This window comes from Polyodon spathula, chromosome 15 (assembly GCF_017654505.1).
Source record: "Polyodon spathula isolate WHYD16114869_AA chromosome 15, ASM1765450v1, whole genome shotgun sequence".
NCBI lineage: Eukaryota > Metazoa > Chordata > Actinopteri > Acipenseriformes > Polyodontidae > Polyodon > Polyodon spathula.
This window is the reverse complement of record NC_054548.1, coordinates 12990076-13009905: the sequence shown is the minus strand read 5'-3', so window position 1 is coordinate 13009905 and position 19830 is coordinate 12990076. Positions and strand designations below refer to the sequence as shown.

General features: G+C 36.2%; 1 protein-coding gene across 6 annotated transcripts in view; it reads right to left on the bottom strand.

Moving 5' to 3' along the window:
* Positions 1-19830, bottom strand: part of LOC121327830 (DDB1- and CUL4-associated factor 6-like) — a 47419-nt gene that overhangs the window by 7110 nt on the left and 20479 nt on the right. The window contains exons 7-16 of one of the 6 annotated variants that reach the window (XM_041272064.1): positions 19285-19496; positions 18013-18106; positions 15995-16114; positions 14813-15076; positions 13670-13825; positions 7574-7633; positions 4242-4356; positions 3674-3789; positions 2910-3234; positions 1754-1795 (exon numbers count right to left, since the gene is read on the bottom strand). In XM_041272064.1, coding sequence (XP_041127998.1) covers positions 1754-1795; positions 2910-3234; positions 3674-3789; positions 4242-4356; positions 7574-7633; positions 13670-13825; positions 14813-15076; positions 15995-16114; positions 18013-18106; positions 19285-19496 — 1504 coding nt within the window. The remainder of the gene's footprint in view (positions 1-1753; positions 1796-2909; positions 3235-3673; positions 3790-4241; positions 4357-7573; positions 7634-13669; positions 13826-14812; positions 15077-15994; positions 16115-18012; positions 18107-19284; positions 19497-19830) is intronic. The other 5 variants (XM_041272065.1, XM_041272066.1, XM_041272067.1 and 2 more) reach the window with 5 other exon arrangements.

The window sequence follows — 19830 nt, the reverse complement described above, 5'->3', positions numbered from 1 at the left end:
AGCACCTGATCCATCACGAAGTCTGTTATAGCAGTTAATACCCTTTAAGTACTAGACATTTTTTATGTGAAGCTACACAACTTCAATCCGAGAAAAAATACTTTCCACTGGAATGTTTTTATGGGTGGTTCCCAAAGGCTTTAAAGGAGACGATGCCTAAACTATTCAGAATACACAAAAAGCGGTTATTACCAATTCAATAATTCCATACATTTTACTTGCCATGCACTTCTCTAGTAAGTCTTACATTTTTGTTTTGATAGCAAACATGGACTACATTTTTTTTTTTGTAGTCTATACTTTCAGGTAGTGTTTTACTTGCCCTCACTGGGTAATTGCCTTCAACCCTTTCAAAGCCTTATTTCCTGTCATTAACCATCCAGCTACTTCCCTTATCGACTGACGTGACTGAACCCAAAGACACTATTGGGGTAAAATAACGTAGGAAGTGAAACAGTAACCGGTTTTCTGAACGCAAGGCGTGACGCATGGAAGTGCACAGCAGTTAAAGCTTATGGATTCATTTCATTAGTCCAATGAAGGAAAAAATAAAAAAACAAACAAAATAAAAACATGCTTCAACATTATATTTTGAGTGATTGAAATGTGGCACTTGATAAAATAGAGCTTTATTTAGGATTTGACATAGATCTTGTTTAGTACACAAACGTGTAATCTTTCAATTCAGTGAGAATTCCAGTTTAGCCTTACTTCACTGAAGCATGGTTCAAGATGAAGGCTAAACTTAAAGTAATTTCATTCACCTAACTCTTACCAATACCGGCAACTCTTCTTGAACTCTTCTTTGATAAACATTTTAAAAAACTGTAATATATAAACCAATAGCTACAATCGTTCAATATTCAGCTTTTGTCACAGAAATCCAACTTGGAATGAAATGACTCACTTGATCACAAATCTGATTTCTAGTTGCCACCCTCAGACTAGACTTTCTAAAACTATTATTTCAGCAGGATGTAGCCTATCCTTCCTTCCAACACTTTGCTTTGCCTCTCCTGTAAAACTGAGATTGGATATACCACAATGTCTCACAAATGTGTTACGCAATCCCTTCATGCACTTGCAATTAAAAAGCTAAAGCATGTGCAAATGCTGAACAGCCACACAGCCATCATTTTTACTGAGCAATATCATACACTATTTGTGTTGCATCAACAATTTATTATGCAAAGTGTAGAAAAAACTCACTTTTAAATCTATTGGTCTCAGTGTACGCTCTGTTTATTATTCTATACACTATTTCTCTCTGAAGAATTACTTTAAAATATTTGCTGTTTTGTTTAAAAAAAAAAAAAAAAAATCATTGCCAAAAGTAAACTTGGCTGGTACGAGGGATTCAACTGGTCTTTGCCCAATACCAGTTCAACAGCTTATTTTGGCTTGTGTACACCGAAGTTCAATCACATTATTTCTGTTCCTAAACTTAATGTTAAAATGGCAGAAACATCTGCAAACAATTACTGTGTGTATGTAGTTATTTATGAGAGTGCATCAGAACTGAAGTCATGCACACATGCAGCGCCACACAACCATATTCCACCTTCACTCCACACATGTTGATAGTAAGTTCATGGTTAAAGGTGTTCCTGTACAGCGATTACAAAAAATGTACCATCCTGGGTTTCAAGGAAGTACACATTTTATCTTACAAACCCAGGTGTCTGTAACAGTTAATAAAACGTTAGCGTTTAACCATTACTGTAATAAGAAAAGAAAAAGCATTCAAAATTACCTTATCATTCTATCACCTACCGCTGTTCCTCTGAAATTAAATCTATTGGAGGGAACACAATATTTACACACTTTACTATTCATACTAACTATAAAAAATAGGGTAATTTTGTACAATAAAACTACTACACAAAATTACTTACAATAGTGGAATCGTTATATATCTTAGAAGCTTCATCCGATATGTTATTGCCTTAGTAGCTTGAAGACATTGAAATTGAAACACTGTAAAACCTGTAGCACTAAAATTGACCAGCTCAAGCAATATGCTGCTTCTATGACATGTGTCCATGGGGTGCACCACCACTCTGTGACTAGCTCTGTTTCTATTAAAAAACATGGACCACTTAAGCACGGACAGGCTTGCGTAACATTAATCATGATGTAGAAGCTTAGACTCAACCTACACCTTATACATTTCTAGAGGCCAAGCGTTTTACAACCAGGAACCCTTTGGGGTTTGCAGGTACATGCCAATCTTGGTCTTCAAACATTCCCCACGTCTCTGGAAGTACTGTATACTAGTTATGGAAAGCCTTTTCTCCTTTGAATAGAAAAATTCATTTTTTACTTTCAGAAAAAGAACATATATATTTCATACAAAACCACACAAGGGCTACCCCTTATATAGGTTTACCACAGTAAATTTGCAGTTCTCTTATGGTTATATTATGCATTTACCATTATTTATCATGGTTTTCTGAGCTTTCCCATGCTTACACTGTGCTTTACTAGACTTTGCACTACTTTCACAAGGGTAAACTTTTATAAGTGACTTTTTAAAAGGTATATATAATAATTGGCAGAACACATACTGACACAAACTAGCAGGTCAAAGTTTTTCTTTCTTTTGACATTATTCAATTTTAGTTTTTACCTTTAGTACAACATGTACCTCCTTGATAAGTGTGTAATTACACAAACTGCCATGTGATTTACTTGCTCAAATCCCACTAGTGGTTGGACAATACCAACAACATGACAATATTGCACTGAAGGTATGAGGAACAGGTACAGTTGTACTTACACTAACCTTTATAACAACCTTTCAAAAACAAAGACTATTGACGTGAAATAATATGTAGTCAATAATACTCCATCGGTGGTTGAGCAGCAGTAGTGTTAGGTACAATGGCAGCACACTGTTTGTCACATACCTCTGTCCCTGTCCTCCACGATACCTTGATGAGGGTATTAAAATGGGGTCATCGTCGCTGTCGTCCGAATCGTGGTAGTTCCTGGAGGCCGTCGCTGCCCCCTCACGATTGCTCTCGTCTGCTGGCTCTGTTCTTCGACAGGACTCACTGGGATTGTCAGACCTACTTCCTTGTTGTTCATCAGTCTGCAGAGTGGGGGTACTCTCCTCTTGTTGAGAGCTCCCTGCTGTACTCTCCTCATTGATGTCAGCTGCCTGCTTGGGACTCTCTTCACTAGACTCCTGTTCCACACTGCTGGGCCCAGGCTGCTCCATCACACAAGAGGCTGAAACGGAGATAAAGAGGTTGTTAACATAGTCACTAAAAGGTAATAAAGTTAATATATCACAGGATGTCAATACTTTTTAGTATATTGGCTGGAATATGAGGCCCACACAAACAAAGTTCCTATGTCAAGCATCCATATTAATAGGGCATACTGTTTTTTATGTAAATATTTGACACACACCCTGCAAGTTACAAGGACGCACAGCAAGGCCCTAGCTTTGTTTGCTTTAAAAGCACTATATTGCTAATTATGAATCTTTGTAGCCTGCAAAACCCAAATTAACAACGAACACAAAAATGACATAAATAAAAAATAAATAAAAAAAACATTTACAATGCACTTCAGGAACCACCGGATAATGAATTCTGTACAGTATTTGCAAATACAGATTTCCAAGCCATGCCATACATCAGAACAAGGGACATGCTGTACTTACTAGTTTCCATGCTTTCCACTGGTAGTTCCTCTTTTCTTTGTGCTTTTTGGGAGCCCTCCTGTTCACCCGGCTTGCTGTGACTTCCACTACTTCTCGAGCTGGAAGCTGTACTGCTCCTGTTGGGTCCATAGTGAGAAAAGCATGGTGATCTTCAGCAAACATCAACACAACAAATACAACATTTGCCAAATTAAGGTTGACAAACAAGTACTGCATTGACAACAATAAACTAGTGGTTATTAAGCCTAGTGGTTACACAGAAGTGAATACAAACTTGACAGTAACAGACTGTATTCTACAGTTTATTTTCTTTAGGTGGTGTTAGACACACTTAAGTAGTTGTGTAGCTTCATAGTCTAAAGCACTGTAATTAGTGCTACTTAACATGAACATCATTGCCTTTTTGCCCACCCAAGTTCTGAGAAACTTTTTCACAGGGTAGTTGCTTTCACAAAAAATAGGATTCAACTTAATAAAGGATTCAATCCAGTTTTGGCTTGTGAAAATGTTCTTATCAAAAAGTATAGGTTCTATTTGTTTTGCCGTATCAGCTAGCAGTTGTTCTTACCACTCGTCGGTGAAGTCCAGTTTAATAGTGCTTGTAGTCGTCCCCTCTGTGCTGTAGTGCAAACTCAAAACAGGTTCCCCAGCACTGCTTAGAGGGCTAACACTTTCTGTATTACCTGAAAACATGTCAACAATAATCGGAGTCACAATGTGAAAAATTAATAAATCTTTTGCATCAATTTTAAGATGGTTCAACCTACTGTTTGAAAAATGCAGCGCATTATTACTTACAGTAATTCATTTACGTGGAAAAAAAAAAAACTGCAGTAAAAAGACAACCAGTACCAGCATGCTTTTAGTCTTTGAAACTCAGTCAACATTACATCTTAAAAATGCTTCTTAATACTTAAGAAGCCTTTAATAGCATTACTGGCATCCAAGTAGGATAGGAAGACATTTTTCACGTGTACCAGCTTTAGCTGAATTATTAGCCTGCATTTATTTGAAGTAGGAAGCAATTATTATCTCATGGGGTTCGACAGGTAAGAATAGCACAATAAAGAAAAAACACTAAAGTGGGCTAGTGTTATACAAGTCATGTATAGTTTACATTCTTTGTAATAAGGACTAGTTCTTGACAAATATGTATTTTGTATAATTCTGTGTAGTGGAAAGATTAGACTTCATTCCAGCACATTTATCCAGACTGTAGTACAGTACCTAGAATTTTCCAAAGTGTTAATGAATGACAAATACAACACACATTTAAAATGCAGGTGAGTGATTATGCTAAATATTCTGAGTACCAGGCAATTTGGAGTAACTGTGACCCCCCTTCACAGGGCTTTCAAACTTTAATTAGAGCACTGCTTGGTTTGGCATTCTTTTCCCCCCTCGGGAATGGCGCCTAGCATTCTTTTTTTGTAAAGGATATGAATTACCTAGGAAGTATGCAAGTTCTCTTTGTGCACTTTTTTTTTTTTTTTTTTTTTTTTTTTTTTTTTTTTTTGACAAAAAAAGACTGAAGCTGTTTTTTTTATGCGCAATGCAACTTTACAATGAAGCACAGGTAAGTTTGCAAGTACAATATAATGGTTACATTTGTATCTTAAATTTGTGTTTTGTGGCATTTTAAACTCTTTTACTGTTTTTAAATATATACATATTTGTTTAAATAAACATTAAACCACTGGTCACTGAGTGAAAATCAGGGCCAGAGGTGCATATTAGTGGCACTTCAGGTTTTAGCTCGGATATTTCTGGTGATGTCGTCTGAGTAAATCTGAGGACATGTAATAATCCGAGTACGAGTACGGTTAAGAGTCTGCATAATGGGTTCTCTGCACACCCGATAAATGTACACTTTTTCAGCTTGCTTGATATACTGCACATGATGCTTATTTCTACAGTAGACATTAAATGTCTGCATTTTCACTTAAATACATCACAGTTCATAGTGAAAAAGATGAAAATAAATGTTAGTGTTCACGATGAACTTTTGATTGCCCCACATGACATATTAGGCTTTCTTCCTATGTTACATATTGTACTGGTAAATATCTGCATGCATACACATTTCACGCATAGTCATGCTCTACTCGGCACACAGGATAAAAGAGAAGATAAACTGACAAAGGCACGTGATATTAAAAGAACAAATCTCAACGGCTAGAATAAAAACTTTTTTTTGTCATCAACATGGTATTAGAACAGCAGCAAAAACTTCAAACAAAATCAAATCAGTTCAAAAGAAGAAATAAATCTGTTTTGAAAGTAGTTTTAAAAGGGACAAGTAATACCTGTGGCTCAAATTCCCCAATCAAAGGTTTACAAAAGGTTTTTTGAAACTGATGCGGTGGTACAGGCAGGAAAAGAAAGTGAAGCAGAGCGGGATGCAGAACAGATGTGCAATAATTTCGAGCAGCAGAAAGGGAACAGAGTGTGTATTGCTTTACATGAAGTTGCAAGCAGCTCAAAAGCACTGGTGACAGCTAATTCAAGAATCAATTCAAATATTATCTGGGGCAGGCTGGCTGGGTGGCTGGATAGCTGCCTGGAGGTTATTAAATTGCTGCTTGATAACAAAAAAAGTACCACTGTTTGCTACCAAGTCATAAAGCTCTTACAACAAAATGCAGCCAGTATAAGCTCCTTCAGCAAGTGGTACCTGCTCATATACTACAGCTGATTATAGCTGATTCATCAACATTTGCACAGATGATAAAGGCTGAATGACTTTCAATTACATACAGTAACGCAAATTCAGCTGGCCATTTCCTGCATGGTAGAAGCTGTTTTAAAAAGTAACGCCTGTAATTACAGATGTCAAAGGGGGGATTACTGAAGGTTTAATGGAATGGAGAGTTTACAGCTGAATTATTGTGTTATAAAATGGAGATAAAACCAGTTTATGGATTCAAAATTACCCAATATTGTTAGAAACAATGCAGATTATGTTTTTGTTAAAATGTATTTACTCTAGAATAAGATAATATGGGAGCCACACTTTATCTTTGTGTGATTCACAATAATAATAATAATAATAATAATAATATCTGCTCCAAATGCCACAAGATAAAAATGTACAGCAATAAATGCAAGACACACTCCTAAGGGGTTACAACAAATTAAACAATTTGATAAATCTTTTTTTTGTCATGCATTTCTTCTTGTTAAACTTCTCTCTTGTGTACAGTGTTGAAAGAACACATAAAACAGCAAACAGATCTGTTAATTAAAAAATATGGTGTCATATTTCCTGTCATTCCCTGCTGGTTCCTCTATGATGGGACTTGCTTTGCAGCCAGTTACCGGTTTGACCCCAAACACACTGCCAAGGTTAAATGACCAGAAAGACATGCAAAAGGAGAGCTTTCAAGCACAGTACCAGATATACTTTTTTTTTTTTTTTAAATGAAAATATGTTTGGTGTAACATATGATTCTTTCAGCCATGCACATAGGATCCCTATATATCAGGATGAAAAGGGATTATATTGTGCCTTAAATTCACAGATTATTTTCTAGATGTGTAACGGATGTTCCAAAGCCAACTACAGTATATTGCTACACATACAATGTCAATGAAGGAACAAATAGCAACACTGCACTGTTCCCTTTTAGAATTCCCTTTTTCACATAAACTGTAACCGGTATAATACCTTTTCTACAAAGCAGATAAAATTGCTTAAGCCACCATATACAGTATCTTTGACCTGCACAATCAGGTTATGTTATCTCTTACTAGTTATGTTAGCTCTCACTATATTTATATAGCAAACCAAAATCTGCATAAAACAAGCGTGTCTACTTGCATGAAATGGAAATGGAGAAACACAAAGCTCTGCAAATGTAAAAGGAGATCTGACAGGTTCGTATGTCTGGCTGCACGCACCCTGTTGCTCATCGAGTGACATGGATCCAAGCTGTTTGTTAACCACAGAGGAGGCGGAATCTGAAACAAAAATGAGACTTTAACTAAAAAATAAATAAATTAAAAAAAAAGTAAGCAGGAGCAGCTATCAAAGAAAGTCAAGTTACAATCTCTTTGCACCCAAACAAAAAGGCAGCCCTGCAAGAAGGACTCACAGCAAGATGTTTCCCACTGTCTGATGTATGGTATATATATATATATATATATATATATATAACTTGTGAGATAAGCAACCTTTGCTAGATTTATTTTAGCTTACACTGGCAGTCAAAATTATGGGGACACCTGTACATTTTGCTGAACTCCAACTAAGAAAGGAAGAATCAGCATAACTATTGATTTATATTTCAAAAGAAAATGCAACACATGATGTTTTGCTGGCATTTTACTAAATTTTTTTTTTCACTTTTTTCAAAACATGCCCTTGTTAGCCATCACAGCTACATACAATTCTGTCACATATCCTCACAACTGTAGCAGCGCATCACCATGTGTTTTTGTCCATTCATTTTTAATCATCTTCCACAGCACATTTATATTGGTTATTCATTCTCCTGTCAAGCTCATTCCAAAACATTTCAATGGAGTGAAGGTCAAATTTCAAAACCGGTTTTCACTCTTTCGGATTTAAGTAATTTAGAAGTGTTTAGGGTGATTATCATGTTGAAAAACAAATCCTTCACCCACTAGTCACCTGCCTAAGGGTACTGCATGACGTTGAAAAATTGAGTGATATGGTTCCTTTACAAATGTACTGTCTATTTGTACTATATCTCCTGTTTGTGCACTGGCAAAATAACCCCAAACCTTCATGTTACCAGCTTCATGTTTTACTGTTGGCACTACACAACATCCTGACAATCTCTCTCCTGTTTTACTTCTCACATACAGTTTTCTCTTGAAGTTCAATCATTGATTAATGTACCCAGAACAATCTTCTCCATTGCTCTTTTGATTATTGTCCATTCCTGGCATTTGACGGTTTTCCCATCTCAACAAATCGAGATGCAACTTCCTATCATACCAGTGTCTCAAAGAAGTCTCTTTACTGTTTCCTTTGATATGGTGACTTATGATGTGGAATTGAAATCAGCAGCAAGTTGAGGTCTGGGTAGGAAACGCTTAGCCTTGGACTTTCAAAAATCATTATGTCTTCTCTTTTGGTTGTTTTCCTCTTTCTGCCTCAGTCACTTCCAATTGCACAGCTCCCAGTTTTTCTGTCTCTTGATTGTGGTCTGCACTTCAACTGCTGTCTTGTCCCAGGTAATCACATGTCTCTATTGTCTCAATTAGTTTTGGTTGTGAAAAATGTCTGCAGCCTTCGAACTGAGAGGGCTGTACACCGTTATAAAGGGTTATAGTTTCATAGGACTAATCGAGGGAAGATGCCAGTAAAACATATCCATCGTTATACTTTTTTTTTTTTTTTTTTTTTTTTAATGGATAACAAACTTTTGCATAAGACAATGGTTCATGTACAGTTTTCATTTCTTAGTAGTATTTCAATAAGATTTACAGTTGTCCCCATAATTGTGACCACCGGTGTATATAAATCACTATAAGGGTTTCAAATGTGCAATATCTATTTATCTATCTAGCTATATAGACACACACACTAAACTTGTATTATCATTTTAAAACATGGCATTTGGTACTACTCTAGATACTAAAAGTTCTGTTTGATAGTCTTGCTTTCCAGGAAGTGTGCTACTGCTTTACTTGTCAGTCATTACAGAAAGCAAATGGCTGGTTACTGACAGGAAAGAAGACCCTGAAGGGGTGAGGACAATTGCACCTCCTGTGTAATTTCACCAGGTCAGTTGAAGAAATTTCTTGAACCTAATGTAGTACCAGACATATTGTTTTAAAAGGAAATACATGTTTGTTAAAACATTTCTTTCAAAACTGCATATTTGAGACCTATATAGTAAATGTATGTGCCTGGCAGGGAAAATGTATGGAACTATTTTGTTAGCTTTAATACATAGCTGGTTCTGCAGACTAACCCTTCCGCTCCAGTGAACTTTCTACCCATTTCAGGTCTGACTGACATAACTCGACTTTCGGCTTGTGTATCAGGACACATATCCACCAAAAGTATACCATATTATACCGTTCTAAACAGTTGAGCATCTGAAGATTAATAAGAGAATAAAATTTTCACTATATGTTGAAATATACCCTATGATCACCTAGCTTGAATGTAAAAAACAAGTTTTAATATGTACTCAAAAATGAATTTCTTTAGAAATGTCTCCATAACTGTAAATTTAGTGATCTGCTACCTAAAAACTGTAACAGTATTAATGGTAGCAACAACCCTCAGGAGCTAGGATCAGAAATAATTTTATAAATACTGTGTGTGGTTTTGATTTTACACCAAATTGTTTGACAGGTATGTAATGTGAAGAAGTTCATCATCAGATAGATCTGTCAACTTAACATCAGCCATTTTTTTTTTTTTTTTTTCTTTAGGGTCAGTAAGCATTCTTGGTTCTGTAAAGCAATTTAGTCTGCTCTCTGGGTAACGCTGCACTTTAAAATCATGGCATATACAGCAATCAAAACCGAAACCTAAGATACTGAAATGCTGGACCTTATAATAAAAGGCATCTCTATTGGCCTGGGGCTTTAGTGAAATGCATTTTGATTGGAGAGTCATCCCTGAAGTTTATCCTATAAATACTTCACTATTTTGTTAATTTCTTTTTGGGTTTATAAACATTCTGGATGGTTTAGTAGGATTTCTAGTAAGCTTGTACTTGTGATCGCCAAATCATCTGACAGAAAACAAAAAGCTAAAACTCATTTGTCTAGCTTTCTGTCTATCTAACTTTAGTTCTGAAGTATATAAAACCAACCCTGATTGGCTGTTGGAGCCTTTGGAGATGACAGTCATTTGGTAAGCAACCAATTGTTGTTTAAAAAGGCTTAATGTCACCATTACATCATCGTTCATATATGAATGATTTCTAGTGGCGCCATAGAGGAAGGGTAAATGAATTAAGCAGGTTGACACTGGTGTTAATGTTGGGCTTTACAGAAAACAAACTACATTTTAGTGGGATCTTCTATTTTATGCAATTCAACAATACTTTTTGTCCTTGACTGCTCTGTCCTTGATGGCCCTGGATAACTATAATGTCAATTCTGCTCTGCACACAACAAAGCATAGAAAATAAACTAATGAGATTTGCATGCTCGCTGCCGTTTAGTTTTAACAAAAAGCCCATTAAGATGATGAAATAATCTAGTTAACCCCAAATCTAATTTACTTTGTCATTCACTACATAGGTCTCACATTTCCATGTGATAAAAGCTCATACTATGGTGAACACATTCTGTTTTTAAAAGTTATTTTTAAAATGAAAATGCCTGGATTCTTTTACCATATTGTGTTATACTTTCATATATGAAAGTGATACCTGTAAAGTATGGAAATGCAATTATAGGTAAGATTTACTGGAAGTATTTAACTAGTTCCATAGCCTTTAAGTCATCTACACCTACAAACGAACCTACTGTAAGGCCAAACTCTTTCCCAGTTATCATCTCATCTTTGTATATTGGATTTTTTGCTATTGCTATTTTTTCATGCAATTTTGTTGGTTAAAATATTTTTAAAAGCGAGTACTGCAGAAGCACAAACAGAACAGAGAAAGTAGTAGAATTAACCAAGGCCATGCTCACAATACAAGCACTACTAACCCTAACGGAACCAGATGTTGGCTGAGGAACTTGCAGCAACACTGAAATTAGCATTGTGAACAGGAATATATGTTCCTCTATACAAAACATCTGATGTTGTTCACTGTTGCACACACAGCCTGCATTTCAGCCACAAGCACAGGACAAAGCCATGGCAACAGGCAGACATGACAGAAGGACTATCCCAAAAGCACCAGGAATGTGAAGCACATATGAAAGTTTTCATTTTGTTCAACAGCAAATCCAGACACCTAAAAATACATTAGTCTTTAAAGTTTATTTCATCATTGCAAATAGCTTCAATAAAAGGATCTGCTACTAATCTGCCACTCAAGGATCTCCGTGTCTATCTTGAATAAGAAATACTAAATGAAACTAAATCAATTTAAGGACACAGTCTTTTTCGCTGTTGAAATAAGCTTTGATTCACATACTGATAAAATCACCAAGTGATTCCCAATTGGTAAGGGGTGAAGGATCTCTTAAAAGGTACAGTTAGGAGGAATGTGCATATGATGATTTTACATGCATTAAGATATTAGCCTCGAAGTCAAAAATGACAAACAGTTTGCAAGAACTCCAAGTAATTTTAAATGTCTGTTTGTGACAGGTCGGCAAAAGTACTGATTATGAGATGCGAGTACTAATTAAAGATGCTAACAGTTACAACGCTACACAAATCAAAGTTTCCCATAAGCAATCCCTGCGCATATTACAAGTACCTTAAAAAACAAGACTATTGCTGATAGAAGAAAAAAAAAAAAAAAACACACAACACCTTTAACCCATGGTTCTGTGGTCTCTGGTTTAATACCATTCCACCCTTCAGCACAAAAACTAGAACCACTCACATCCAAATATTTCAGTTCTCTTCTTTTCCCACTGGCTTCCAATCATGTAATCTACAGCTATGGCCAAAGTTTTGCATTACCTAGAATTTTAGGATTGAGACAATTTAAACAAATATATAAATAAATAAAAAAAACTATAGGAACATACTTTAGATATTTTATTTAACATCATGTAATCAAAGAAAATACATAATGATATTGCAGAATAGCAGTACAGTATTTCATGTTAGATTTTGAAAAACTACAACCCGGTATGTAATTCACTATGTTCATGTAAAATTATTCAGCAGGTTTCATTTGAATTTATGAAGAAAAAAATGGTTAATTCTATAGGTTGATGCAAAACATCTGGCCATAGCTGCAGAACACTTCCTAAACAACTACAAGTTGGTCAACTATTTAGAATCCTTAATTGCTCATTCCATATACAGTGTAAATTCCATTCCAGGAACAATGGGGCTGTCTAAGTATCTATAGGCAAGGCACCTGGCAACCAGACTTTCTTCCACTCTGCCCTAATGTTTCTAAATGGAGGGAACTGGAATGTTGGTGTAATTATCTATAGTTGGCTATTTAATATTTCCATTCAATACCTGTTCAAATTAACTTGGTTACTGTATGGTAAGGGTTCAGCCCAGGGTTAGAGTAATAAAATATTAGTCAATATCTTACAACAGTCATAATTACTGGTAACCAAATACTGCCCAGGTGTCAGTTTTATCTGAAATGAGGAGATATGTGTTTTTATGGCACACATTCTATATTTGATGTCTAGTCGGTAAATATACTTTTTAGCTTTAATGAAAAATATAAAATTGAGATATATTACGGTTGTTCAATTAGTATTTTAAGTGTCATAAATTACCATTTTAAAGATAAAGTCATTCAGCTTTATATAAAACATTTGATGAAGAATGGTTTGCTTTTCATATTTTAAAAATAAACGTAGAAATAACACATTACAGACTTTGACAGCTGAAATACATTCCTCTAGAAAGCTTTTTACAAACTATGGAATTAGACGGTTTCATACATTAAAAAAGAACACTGAATAATATTACACTCTATTACCTTCTTCATTTTATATCAACTATATAGCCTTTCCAAGGAGCAGCAAAGCCAACAATATAGAATTGAATCTTCCACATGGAGAGAATTTGGCAATAACTCCTCTACCCCAGGGTTCTGTCACATATATAGATGTATTTAATTATCCATTAAATTGATTTCAAAAGAAAACATGATGCTCTTTGATACTGACCATCTATCTTCAATTGCCAAAGTGAACAGTGTTTGGGATAAATGTTGTAGAAGTAATACTGGTGCTCACATTGAAGCGCTGTGGCTGTTATATACAGTAAAAGGGACTTTTTTTTTTTTTTTTTTTTTTTGGCAGTGCAAAAAACTCTAGGGGTTGCATTATCATGCAGCAAGTGAAGTACTGCATTAGGAGGTGTGCCGGATGCTTTAGTAGAAAATACACATATACAAGTTTAACCTGCAGAGGTGGTGCCCTGAGCACCCCCGGTAGTGGGAGGCTCAGGGACAGGGTGGGAGGGAGGCTGCTCGTCCTGCCCCTGTCGTTCAGCCATCAAAAGCAGCCGCTGAAAACGCCTACAAACTAGACTTACCGGCAACCTCCGAGGCCAGGTCTCTGACAGGGCAGAAAATAAAGTGGAGGTGAATAAACATAAAGCAAAGCAAAGAAGAAAGAAAAAAGATAGAAAGAATACAGGTGCAGAGGAAAAAGTGTGCAACTGTTCTGTTTGGATTTAGAGAAATTAGATTTTTAAATGCACTCTCTCATGAATGTATTTAGTTAGAGCATTTACAAAAAAAAAAAAAGAAAAAACAGGAATTTTTTTTCAGTATTTTTGAAGGGAATTTGCAATTTTCAGGTTAGGAATTAGATCACATTTTAAGCTCATATTTAATGATCTTTTCAGATACCTTGTTATATATAGTATAACTCAGCGAAGAGGAAGAAAAAAAAACTACAGAGATCCCAACTGGATGCGATGCAAGGTTTCCCATTCAATGATCTGTGCCGTTGACAGACTTGAGCCACTCTCTAGACTACACTACCCACATCTGATTACACCACTCCACAGGGCACTGCAAAGCTGTTATTATTCAACCCTCACAACAAACACCAGCTGTAGTAATATTTATTGAGGAATCAGAGAGTTTACTAAAAAAAAATAAACTGGAAAACCCAGGTTTGTATTGAGTCCCTGGGAAGTCACTAGTGTTTTTGCTTAAATTGTGTAATTATATAAAATACTTGAGTAACATACTTGAGTAAATTAGTGATAGAGGCTTAGTAATCTGTAAATGTATATTTCAAGCATTGAAATGTTTCATGTTGACTACATGATTCACAAGACTTGAGTAAGACACTTTGATAACAGTATTTCAAATACCCCCAAATTATTTCCTACAGCAAAGGTTCCTCTTGTTGAATTTTCGCCAACATATTTGTCCGTCACTGTAACATAAGCGTGATGCAGCACGTGAACAACTTTTCACTAAATATAATAAGCAGTTACAGAAACGCAGGCCTGATTTACTGACGGGTTCCGTTATGTACATCGGTACTAATTAATACTTTGGACATCTCTGTAAAGGGTGATTGGCTTACCTGGCTGAGCGGGCTCGTGTGGTGGAGCAGTGGAGGCCTGTGTCTTCTGCTCGCCATCGGGGGAGGAGAGCAGGGAGGTGGTGGGGGGGCTCTCGGTTAATGAGGAGGTGGACGGGGCCGGAGCAGTCATTGGGGAGGAAGAGGAGGTAGGCTGAGGAAGCGGCTCAGCCACAGCTTCCACCTCCATGGATTCCTCTCCAGACCTCTGCTCCAGTGCAGCGGGATTAAGGTTGGAATCTGTGCCTTCTGGTTGAGCTGTAGGACCTGCAAACATTGTGTGTGACAATGTTGTTTTTGGAGTTGCTTATCACTAGTGAATATGTTTCCACACTGACATGATTTCCCCCATTAGTCACCACCAGTGATAATATTTTTTTCATGTACATTCTTTTCTACTAATTATATGGTTTAAAAATAAACATACAAATTCACAGAATTCCAAGTAGCCATGAATAAACTGAAGACAATATATAGTTTGTTATTTGCACAAACCAATGTATATAAACCTATGACCAGTAAAAACAAATAAAGCCTACAGAAAATTTCCTCTGGGAATAAAATAAATGAAAAGCCTCTCCTTTCACAAATTTATTACGCTGAAAATATTACCCATGACTGAGTGCTTCACCTATAACAACTACACAGCTATTTAGTTTATAAGCAAAGCAATAAGAAGCACACACAAGCATATAATAATTATGGTACATATATGGATGTACTTACACTAAGTCTTACTGAACTGAACAGCTGAAAAACATTAATTTGGAAAGACCTCTCCTGGTAGTTTAAATGAATCAATTTGTGGCGATGCAGTGGAAACAGCAGAAGTATATATTCATGAAGTACTAACCAAGGGTTTAAAATCAATTTTCTTACCTATTAGAATGAGCAGCATAATATTATTGGTCTACCATCTCTTGTGTTGGAGATGTTTTGGTTCTTTGCTAGTTTTTTAAAACCTCATACATATTTTTAATTTTTATTTAATTTATTTATTTATTTTAAAGTACAATGTATAAAAATCACTTCCTGTTTGGAAGGTCACCTAATTGAATCAACATGGATGTAATATATTTGCTTTAGTCTGTCTCTACATCAATATAAAATCACTTTTTTTCAGGAGTTATAAAATACTGCATAATGCAAGTCTCAAGCTAGCATTCTTTCCAGAAGAACACTTACCCCTGGGGCGAGATCGTGTTCGGCCCCTGCTGCTCTGGGCAACTTCACTGGCTTCTTCAAACCATCGTGACAGCATGTCTGACATCCTCTGCATTAGGGAAACATTGGGACTCTGCTCTCCTAAAAAGAGAAACATTCACGTGAATGAATCCCTGCAAAAGAAGACTAGGTATGGGCTACAGCACAGAATACCGTTCCTTACCAATGTCAAGAGCAGAGAAAAAAAGAAGAAATGTTTGTGTGGTGTGCAGGCACAGGTGGCTGCATGTCAGCAGATGCCCAATGATTCTTTCGTAAAATAATTGTGAATTGTGAGATCCTACGTGGAGTAAAGGTTTCCTATAATGCAAGGAATCTGACAAGATTCATATTCGTACACAGTCTACCCAACTTAAATGTATATCGTTTAAGTGTGTATCCCTCCTAAGTGTATTCAATTCCAAAATCTAAAACCATGGCCAATGTTGCATCATACAATTTACCCAAAAGAAACTAACATTTTTGAGCAACTGGGTACTGTTTTCACCCTTTACTACATAGTAAGTTTCTGATTTCAAGAAGGACGTAAACAGATACGATTCCAATTTTCCAAAAAAAAAAAATGTACGTATTTAAGTACTACAGTACATGAACGCTAGTCTGGTGACAGGCAGAGTAAACCTTGGGTCTTAAATATCTGTAATACATAAAACTACATATGTCAAAATACATATCAATGGCAACAATAAACTAAGCAACACTGAATCAAGTACTGCTAAGTAATGTACACACACACATACATACATACATACATACATACACATATATATATATATATATATAATATATCTATATATATATATATATATATATATATATATATATATATAGAATATTTATGAAGGTACTTAAAATTATGATTTTATCTGAAGTACCCAAGTATTTGCCTATTTCATATAATATCATTTTAGTTTCCAGATGCTAATGTGCCACTTCAGAACATCACAGCGTACTCTTGGCTAATTTCACTTTAGCGCTAATAGCTTTTCTATTGCTTCACCACTGTTGCACTCCTCTGTCTAGCAAGAACCACACCTGTTCTTGAGGGAGGAACAGCTACGGGTTCACCCACCACAGTCTGCCGTTTGTCAGTTCTTGCTTCTTGGATTGCAGCCTGCTTTGAAAAAAACCTTTGAGAGGGATCTCCCTCTGTCACCAAGGAGAAGACAACCCCATTGCAGCAATACAGATCAGGGGGACAAAGGCTTGCAGCACTGCCAAGCACTCAAGGAACAAGAACTGAGAGGAGACAGCTCAGAGGGCAAGCCTATCACTGTTGTGCAACTAAATTGATTTGAATAATATTAATCATCATGTCCTTCTCAAACAAACTGAATTTGTGCGAGAACCAGAAATAAATACATCCTTAAATGAATCTTCCTTAACAGATATTTTTCATAAAATGGTGGTTAAAAGGTAAAATTAAAACATTAAAAAGAGATGCCGATGTACAAAGGGGTTGTGATTAGAAAGGACTGGCAGTTGGCCCTTTGATCTTACTGAACAAAAAATGGTTTAAATGAGCAGTATTTTGAAGAAAACACTAGTGCACATTTTCTGAAATAAATTAAATCAGTTTAAGCAAAACAGAATAAACCTAACCAGCTCCTAATTGTAACCAAGTTTCTTGACATTATTACAATGTTAAAATTGGGATATTATCTTAGCACTTGTTTCAAGATGTGTTTAACAGTTAGCTGACCTCTGATGAATCCCCATGTATTGAAGCTTTATACAATGTAGTGCCGAAATACTGCTGTCAGAAACTGCTTGAGAAATGTCAATGCAGTGGTAAAAAAAAAAAATCTTGTTTTTCATTTAAAAAATTTAACAAATGAATCATGGTCATACTATTCCAAGCAGCAGCAGGCTACATCTATTGGAAAATACTACAAAACCAATTGAAATGAAGTCCCAGTTTTCAGACCCTGTCGTGGTAGTTTTTGTCTGTGTTTTGGTAGCATGTTTCCCCTTCTTACCGTCTCTCTCTCTCTCGCTCTCCGGTCGTGCCCTTGGCCCAGTGTCTGACCAGTCGCCCCGAAGTCTGAGGCGCTTCACCGGAGGCTGTCGCAGCTACAAAAAAGAAACAAATCTCCTGTCAGAGCTGATAAACAAATACCGTGCCAAGAATGCAATTCATTCTTAGACAAATAAAACTGGCAAAGTCAGAATTAACATGCTTAGAGGAAATACTATTTCAGTTTGTCCCTGTAGTTATGATCAAAACATTTTTCCATCTGCTACTATAAACATTTCAGTGAAGACAAAGAGAGAATTTGCTCAAGATGTGGTTTGTTGCCAGGGTTTGTCATACTTATACAGTGCCTTAAAGAAGAAGTTTGTTAAATGAGCTGCATTATGTGTATATTTCAGGTTCACAGTGGTATTTTTACCATTATTCATGCTCACATATTTCCTATATTAAATTTGTTTGAAAAAACATTGAGATCATCAACACCTTTCCATAAAGGACACTGGCCATTCCTGGCTGTTGGCATTCAGTCCCAGTACCACATTAGAATAGTTACACAGTGTCATACTATGAAATCTCACTTTAGTTATTTTTCTTTCTCATCTTTCATATTAGCTTTGTTTTTTTATCTGCAGTCTGTTACAGAAACTCAATACCTTTACATGCTCTAGTGAGTTTAATTGCTTCATTCCTTTTAAAGGTCTGCATCTAGGCATCACCTAAAACCCACCACACTTCCTTTTATTTGTTTGTTCAAAGCATTAAACCAGTATCCTTCAAGTTATTACATTACTTTTATTTCAAAAAATATTTTAATTTTTTTTTATAACCTGTATTTTTTAAAATATTATGGATATTTATGGATATTATGGAACCAAATGGATATTAACACATGCATGGAAAGCACCCCCTGTTGGACTTCAGGAAGCATAACCACAAACCAGTGCAGACTTCCTGAGATATACCTTTAAGCCATGGGCTCAGACTCCCTGGTTCACATTCTGCTATCAGTGACTGCACTGCTATTTCTGTGAACGCACGCCTATCACATGTTCTTGTTGCTGTTTTTGGAAAGGAATCTAAGATTAGTAAACAGACATTACAGCAAACACAGCCAAGGGACACAGCATATGAGCCAGCACATTTCTCTCCTTAAGGATTTCAACAGTGCCAGCTTTATTTTATTTGAATCATACCGGCATAGTTTCCCCTTTTACAACTAGAGATATGCAGGCAGAGCAGTAGCTTCTTCTGTCCTTGGAAAGTTAATTATACTGACCTCTTCCCTCCTCTCATCTGAAGGGCCTTTCAACTCCTTGGCCTGGTCATCTTGGGGGTTAAACAGGTATACGTAATCTGATGAGTAACTAACGAGGATCTCCTGCCCATCATTACTGTAGCACAAAGACGTGACTCTGCAGGACTTGTTGGAGAGGTGATTGGGAACAAAGCGCACACACATCCCTGTGGTGCCTCTGCCCATGTAATTGCCTACAATTATATAAAAAAAAATTAAAAAAAAAAGAAAACCCACAGAGTTAAATAGTTTAGCCACGTCACCTCAAGTGCATAATCTGTTAAGCCATGTATTGAATCAAGAGTCACAGTAATATTTAAAAATGTATCTAATGATATTCGATAGGCAGCATGTGTAATTTGCTCTTGTAACATCAAAATTAGGGACAGCCTTTATTAGACCAACAGAACAAAAGTAGATCATCAGGAACTGCCAGATGCCCTTAAGAGAATGGGCTAAGCAATTTCCATACTATGTTTGGCAATTATGTAAGTAACAGAACATTTTCTGATTCGATAAAGCATTAAG